The sequence below is a fragment of the Zymoseptoria tritici genome, chromosome 19 (genome assembly GCF_000219625.1).
Source record: "Zymoseptoria tritici IPO323 chromosome 19, whole genome shotgun sequence".
Lineage (NCBI taxonomy): Eukaryota > Fungi > Ascomycota > Dothideomycetes > Mycosphaerellales > Mycosphaerellaceae > Zymoseptoria > Zymoseptoria tritici.
In genome coordinates, this window is record NC_018200.1 from 246,957 (window position 1) to 254,944 (window position 7,988).

General features: G+C 53.6%; 3 protein-coding genes across 3 annotated transcripts; all 3 read left to right on the forward strand.

Annotated features, from left to right (window-relative positions):
• Nucleotides 1-285: 285 nt before the first annotated feature.
• Nucleotides 286-848, forward strand: MYCGRDRAFT_106684 (uncharacterized protein; the record flags this gene model as incomplete). The annotated part of the gene is made up of 1 exon (XM_003846965.1): nucleotides 286-848. A coding segment is annotated over one exon (562 nt), but the record flags the coding sequence as incomplete, so codon positions are not given.
• A 3,189-nt stretch (nucleotides 849-4,037) lies between these two features.
• On the forward strand, nucleotides 4,038-4,881 carry MYCGRDRAFT_97961 (uncharacterized protein; the record flags this gene model as incomplete). Its single annotated transcript, XM_003846966.1, has 2 exons — nucleotides 4,038-4,119; nucleotides 4,169-4,881. 2 exons carry the CDS (start codon nucleotides 4,038-4,040, stop codon nucleotides 4,879-4,881), a joined length of 795 nt encoding a protein of 264 aa, XP_003847014.1.
• Nucleotides 4,882-5,507: 626 nt separating this feature from the next.
• On the forward strand, nucleotides 5,508-6,516 carry MYCGRDRAFT_97962 (uncharacterized protein; the record flags this gene model as incomplete). Its single annotated transcript, XM_003846967.1, has 3 exons — nucleotides 5,508-5,709; nucleotides 5,982-6,091; nucleotides 6,361-6,516. The coding sequence occupies 3 exons, from the start codon at nucleotides 5,508-5,510 to the stop codon at nucleotides 6,514-6,516; spliced, it is 468 nt and encodes a 155-aa protein (XP_003847015.1).
• Between the last annotated feature and the right edge of the window lie 1,472 nt (nucleotides 6,517-7,988).

Genomic DNA, 7,988 nt, shown 5'->3' on the forward strand with positions numbered 1-7,988 from the left:
ATATCGAATACTTAGATGTATTTCTAAGCATTTAGAAGAATAGTATACGTCGTAGAACGCTATTTCCTACGCAGAAAGAGGCTGTCCTTCGAAGTAGGCATTTCTTAGTAAAGAAGGCATTTTGCGCTAATGCGATTTTGCAGTTTTGCGCTAACAGAATTTCCGAACTTCCGGACGTTGGCCACTTTGGGCCTACCTAGACGCCAGGACCGGGCCAGACCTCACCTCTGCGGAGCCGCACTTGCCCGTCGACAATACTCTCACCTCGGACTTCCGTTCCAGTGCTACAGCACGTATCGGGAAGGAGCATTTCGCCGATCGTGATCCCATAACGTCACTCCGCCATGGCGGACACATCACACCCTCGCGGTCCGGACCAGACAACACTGCCGCCCATGACGCCGGCTGCGGCTGTACAGCTTCTCGTCGACGGCTCGTGGATCTTCGGGGAAACCATCAACTTGACTCTGAAATTACTGGAAGCGCGCAAGTGGCAGTGCATCGTGACGGGTTTCGTGGATCCCGATCAAAGGTTCGAGCAGCACCGCCGCTTCCGCCGCCAAGCTCAAGCCGAAAACTTTGTGGTGCCAGTCTGTCACAGCCAAACCCACTGAACAGTAGCGATCGTTCGTCCCGCGCAAGGCGCGGTGGATCTGTACGACCCACTCGGAGAACAACGTCATCTATCGGCGTGCAAGAGGGCGGTGGAGAATTTTACTCAATTACTGTCAGCGGGCCATGGACCGTGGACGTACAAAACCGAAGGTGTCAAGTTGCTCCAAAAGGACGGCAAAAATTGTGGAGTATACATCCTCGTATTCGCCCTTTGTGCTATGCATTCCTTGTGGCTTCCAGACTATATTGACTGCCGACTCGTCCGGCATGTACTCGGTACGATGCTTGCGATCTGGCACAAGGAGAATATTCCAGGACCATACACCACACCCGAGCTGGATCAACTACAGTGCGGTCCTGCGCGGCACTCTGGACGAATCAGACAAGACTTTTGAATTGCACGCAAAGCTTAGAAGCAACGAGCTATCACCTTTCGGTCGGCGTTTCTACCCTTCAAACACTCCGTTCTATTATCAAGAACTTGCAAGATGATCTTGTACAGAACGACATGAGTGAAGTACTATCCACTATGACACCCTTTGTCGAGGCCTTGCAGCGCAGCTCGGCCAAGATCGATGTGGCTTCGTACGAGCAATTCCAGCCTTCAGTCCTAGCCTTCGGGGCTGAGCTCGAGGTCAAACAGAAGGAGATGAAGGCAAGGACAAATTTCCTAGTGGAGACTGGCGGCAAGATCCAAGCGATCGAGGAGTGAATAAGCGAGGAAGCAAAGTCGCTGGCGCGGAAACGAGCAGATGAGTTGACTCGTATCAGGCAGCGCGCGACTGCCACCATTGCGCAATGCGATAGCTTACTCTAGGCACAGCTGGATGTGGACTTCATCTCCTGCTAGCATCTAACATGCATTCACTTCGATCGAAAATCTGTTTGTACGAGTGGACTCTTACTCCTTTCCGCCATCTCTCACTCTCCAACCTCGCATTGCCGCAATCCATGGTCCATCTCCCTTTATTACGGCCACGATCGCTTGGCTGCCTCGAGCTCAAGATTATGAACGTGCTGACAATCTTCCATGGCTTGTCGTCAACCTTGAGTGCCTCATCGGCAGGCACCGCCCATGGCTCTATGCCATGTTTCTGGACACTCCTCGCCCACCAGAATTCTCGGCAGCATCAGCACATATTCCCTCCAAGTCTGAGTCCTACCGCGCGCTTTATCGTGTTCTCGGTACTACTAGGGTAGCCGCTCCAACCGACAGACCGCGGTCCAGCACATTCTCAAATGACACCAGGCACGCTCTAAAGGGACAAAACACGAATGGCCAAGAACACACTAAAACCTGCCCGTACATCAGTTATTCATGTCCACCAACCATCATGGAGACGCTGACAGACTCTCGGCGATCGCAGAGTCTCCACTCACCAGAGCGTTGGACCGAGGACACACTTGGAGGACTTTGGTTCGAGCAGCAACTGCAAGAGGCGTCCCGTTGCCGCTACTTTCTGCTGTTGAGTCTCCGCGGACTCATTCCGGCGCAGACTTCACGCCGAGGCCGCGGTGGACAGGGGAAGCCAGAAGCAAGCAGTTCTAGCTTGGAACTGAGCCGCATTCCCATTCGGGGTACATCACAACGACACTTTCACCTCGACGTCTGTGCTTTGCGGCCGATCATAGCTTCGGCATCGTCGACGTCGAGGCTGGCCTCGGACTGTTTGACCTCTTGAACCATGGAGTTGAGTTCAATGTTCAACGACATTGCCTCCCGTAGCTACTCTTCCTTGAAGCTTGGTTTGTAGACTTTTGCAACACTGTGTAAGGACCCAATACTAAAGGTCTCGTTGTCTGATCAATACCTTTGGAGTGATCGACTTTACAGTTGTTGGAGTCGTCGGATGTGGGACGGGCGGCTGAAGTGTGTTATTGCTCGTTGATGGACCGTCCAACATCTTTCGGGACAATCAAATTCATGTCATGGCATCAATGTGAAGACGAAGGCGCGGTAAAGGTCACGATGGCGTACTACCTTAGGCTCGCTCATGCTCTCTCTCCATCGTGGCCACCAGCGCCAAATCCGTATGCTACCTCGCCATCACCCTGGACAAAGACTCATCTTCAACACGTGTGTGACGGGCCGCACACCCGTCAAAGATCCCAACGACCCGCCCGGCAAAGGCAAGAAACGCGGCATCTACCTCATCACCAACATCTGCTTCAAAATCTCGCAAGACCAACAACGCAACTACCTTCTTCGAATCAATTGGCACGTACTCTGCACCTCTTTCATCGAGCGCAATGTGTCTCCTACCTCTACTACCTCGGCGCGAACACAGCTCACCTGGGATTGCAACGCAGCGTACTGTCCCTGTCGGCTACACTCCAACGCCCGCCCAGCAACGCTATGAGAAGTCTGAAAGGTGACGTTGCCATTCACCAAAGTTCAACTACAGCTCCAACACTCTCTCGGAATCACAACACTAATCTCTTCCCGCAGTAACATGACCAATCTTCCCTTCCAGTAGATTATTCATCAACATGCCAGCGACTTCTGCCATGGCGATGCTGAAGGGGCAGCCTACACCTTCTTCTGCATACCGGCCGAGCTTCGCTCTCGTATTCACCATCCGATTTTCCATGGCTCCAAATTGGGTCGTACAGTCTCCAGAATAACCTCTCGCATACCCTGTTGAGTCATCACGCCACGGGACCCACTACGGTTCATCCTACGTCGACCTCTTCCGCACCGACATTTCTCAAGGTCATCGACATGGCGCAAGTCCAGCTTCTACGTCGCGGCTACCAGCGTGTCAGATACGCCGACTCTCGCTCTCCGGGCAAAGAGAACGCCCCGCCGACAGGGGACGCATCGCCAAGACCGCCCCGCTTGAGAAACTAGTCTACCCGCCGGCACCCTCAAGTCCGCAGTCGCCAAAGAATTGATTGTCACATTGACGGGAGGGATGAAGGACGAGCGAAGGACTTAGGATGAGGCGAAGGCAACGAAGCGTGCTGGGGTTAACGGAGTGACTGAAGCCTTTGCAACGATATGAGACTTACTTTCCGTCTTGCGCACGGAGGAGTGGCTACAGTCACGAAAGTCTGTGGCAACATGTCATCCTTCGTCTCTCCACAGCAACATTCAGGCCGAGCCCTCATGTTTATCCTCAGGTCCAGCACACCCACCCCACAATCGTCACAGCCACCGCGACACCGAGGTGAATGATTGCAAATGCGAACGCGAGGACTGCAATTCCCTTGAGCACCTCTCCTGGGCGTGCAGGTATGACGTTCAATGTCGTACCGCAGATGTGATGGACGGGTGATACGTGGGCGATCTCGCAGACCGATGACATTGGTACTGCGCGTAAGACGATGGACGTGTTCAACGCCGCCTACTTTGCGTCTTTACCGACACCTTCCTCAATCATTGATGGGCACCTGTCTCAATCTAGGTGGCTAGGTACACAATGGACGAGACTCACAGGAACGGTGTGAAGCCAAAGCACTACGATTCTATCAGATCAGCAACGAGAATTCGCCGTTCAGGAGGTACGTCGCACCGTAGGAGCGATGAGAGATACTGCTTGACGCTTTGCAGAATCAGAACACGCCATGAGTTTCGCAGTCCACCAAAAAGCTCAATCCATATCAAACCTCGAGAGCACCGGCATGGAGCTCGGCTGTCCCTTTCGAATGGCCTTCGGCTCATCTCTATTCAGCAGCGACGAAGCAGCAATCCGTTTCAAGCAAGCACTCGATGTCAGAAGAGGACACATCGGCCTCTACCGCCCGTCTATCGAGCGTCTTCAGATCCACACGGCGGCACACATGTTTAATGGATTGGAAACTCACAGTATTGGTCAACGTGGACATGTTCTTGCTTCGCCCGCCGACCGAACAAGGACTGCTCAGAATTCTGGGCATCCGAACCCCAACCCGCCGCAAACCATCCGACGATCTACTGGTCCACCACCGCAAAATGCCTCACCTGGCACCTATACGCAACCACAAGACGTCAACAGCTCAACGCAAGCTATTCGAGGTCATGTTAACATCACCGCATCACATACCACTGGCACCACTTCCACCTCACTGCCCGCTCACCCCTACGCCAATGCTACCACCCATGACCTCCCTACTATGCGCATGCTGCATGCTCCGCGAACCCCTCCTTGCCAAGCCATCCATGGTCTACCCGACGCGCCAACACAAGCCACCCAGCCAACACAGGTCTTTGCCCTAACACGGCCCTTCCGTGGCCATCCTACCACGAGCTCGATGGATTTTCCGAACACAAATGCGCTCTTTTAACCCGCTCCTGGTCAGCCCGACATGACTTCCAGCTACACGAATATAAAGACCCTCCTTAATCCAACGAGAGCCGGCTAAGCGGAAGCCCTTCAGCCCCAGACATAAGCCGACATTGCTCATGCCGATCGTAACAGCTCCAGACCATTCCGATGCCCTGCCACTATTACTAGATGGACTACCGAGGAGCGCGAACATGCCCTGAAACGTCGCCAACAAGGTGCTACAATGCAACAGACAGGAAACGGGATTCACCGAAGCCCACTCGCTGTCTTAACCTATCTGTCGAGGATCCGTAATAAGATGGCAAGACCGACCAGGGTTCATTGCGCCAAATTGAAGCTTTCCTTCTCCAGCGAAGCGTCACGCATGAACGACGAGTCTGAATATGATGCCAGAATGGGCAGCATAGCCGATTCCAAGATCCTGTGCGAACCCTGACCACCGTGCGTTACATTGCGGAATCCCGTCGAAGGACCGGTACCTGGCCTCCGTCTGCTGGACGGCTCCCTGTTGAGTTTCAGAGCTCGGGGAAGGCAGCATTGGACGGCCAACATATTAATGCGCTACAGCGATCATTCGGCCAACTTCTCGCAACTGGACGGTCTCCATACACGTGAATGACCAACATGCCGCCACTCCTCGCCGATCCATTCGAAGGCTTGCACCGCGAGCCGCCTACTGCTCCGGCTTTGTCAACGCCACTACCACCGAGGATGCCGGCCTCAAATTCCTCCCGAAGCACATACAAGAAGATTATTGTCGCGGGTACAACATGCGACCCGATATGCGGTTTCTGCCCTCTACCACCGATCATTACTCGTCCAGACAGTCCGTCAATAACGACCTTGTCCGGAGATCTTACGCCAATCAATGGATCGCATCTTGACTAACAACGACAGCGTCGCTTTATTGCGAGCAGAGACTGACGCTACGGCACTCCGAGATGCTAAGCCGGTTCGAGCGAAATTCACGGGAAACGACATTCGTCATATTGAGATCCGAAATTTCTGGCGGCAACGCAACGGTCCGGACAATGAGTACACTACTCTTGTCTTTGCCGCTGCTGACATGCAAGGACGGAGATTAACTCTCTCATGCAGATCTTGAACCGGCGGACTTCATCACGGTCACATCATCTCCTACTCGGTCATTCCATACTACAGAGGCACATTATTGCAATGTCGGCTCGAGGTCTTCGATACCGCCGGGAGTACGTCCGCTTCGATGTTATCTTCGGCCATAGCGTCGTCGACGGCGGGCTCCCGTTTAATGCCCCCGGCATCCATTATGAAGGTTTGGGTTCCAGCAGCCGGTAGCGAGAGGAGGATTTGGAAGATGTAGGATAATAGGAGAGTGGCAGAGTGAACACGGAAGAGTGGCAGAATCATCATGGAAGAGTAGCAAAGTCATAATGGAACAGTGGTGGAAAGAACGGATAGCGGAACGGTAGTAGATTTAGGGAACGAGAAATGGATACAGCTCGACATCGACGATGGTTTCATCTCTCTCATGAACGACGACGGTGACACCAAGGATGATGTCAAGGTCTCAGATGATGAGGTCGGCAAGCTGTTCGACGAGCATGAGAAGGACACCAGCACATCCTCCCTCCATGCGCCTGCAGATACGTCTTGATTGCGAGTCATAATACGATCATGGGACAGTTGGTCAGACAAACATAGGTAGCAGTCGAGACGTCGTAATCAATCATGTCATTGGAACTGAGGAAGAAGCATTGCTATCGATATCACCCGCGCAGATCAGTTGCGGTTCGTATAGCACAAAGAAATGCGATTCGAGATGAATATCGTCCGGCTCTCAGACGAGTCGCAGTCGCCGGTTGCGATCTTCGGCAGGGTCCGGCCGAGCGTGCTGGTACCTGTCCATCCTTGAACGCTAGAGGGCAGATTAGGGGAGAAACGTTGGAGTTGAGGGTCTAGAGGGAGAGAGAACGGGAGGATATCTGTGCGGACGAGATGCGGGTGGTGAGGTGGAAGACGGTGAAGGTCCGAAGGAGTATTCATGGTGGATCATGTCGACCTTGCCTCGAGTAATCATGCAGCTTCATGGATGGACGCGTATCCATGCGGGTTCATGCACAATGGGTAGCCCTCGGTACTGGGAGAGGTTCAGTCGGGCACTCTGAACATCGTTGTCAAGACCAATCGCCGCCATCGTTATCACACCGTCTAAGACTCTCTTTGCGTGCGGTCCCAACTCATGGACCAGTGCCTTCAACACTGTCGCTCATGCTGCCACAGCGAAAAGCGTAATCCGTCTACGCGTGCATCCAAACATGCCTTGACGCGCCCAAGCAAGGGGGCTACGTCTTGCGAGCCCTGCCATCGGTATTTCCCCAGGATTCGGCAAATCTGCCTTGCAGATGGGGTAAAATAGACGATGGCAGCGCGCGAAGACCGTGACATCGTTGCATGGATGACCTATGGAGGACTACTTTTGTTCGAAACTGCAAGAGAGGTTTCCGTTGCTACTTTTTTGGTCGGAAAACTTCCTGTTTGGGCTTAGCGCGAAGCGATATCGCTTGTTGCGGGCTGCGGGTTCCGGGCGTGTCCGGATCGGATCGGATCGGCTTTGCAAATTCCGACCGTGTCGCTTGCGCTCTATCACTTCCATGTAGTCAACCCGTGACTCTCCATTTACATTCACATCCACACTTCCGATTTCAGAAGCCGACCCAATCGCATATTCAACCACTACAACATGCTCCCCTCCCGCTTTCACGATGTAGTGCCCACCTCTCGATCCGGCGAAATTCCTGCAGCAGCGTCTCTCGGCCCATCCAACCTATACTGCTTCAGACAAACCCAGCACAGAACATCGCCGCCTCCCACTCCGAGCCGCCTCCTCTGCTTCTCCTTGCTGTTCTTCAAGCAAAAGGCCAGGGCATCCAAGCCGCCAACCATCCGGGAAGCTCTAGCAACTTGAAAGGCGGATGATCAATCTATATAAACACGCTATGGTCCAGCTGGCCGGCCGAGCTGTCCAAGTCTTCTAGGACGGAATAGTGCGCGGTCGAATCTCTTTCTCGCCCCCGTGAGTCGGACCTTGTCGGTTATGAAGTCGTTCCTTGCTTCGAACATCTTGAG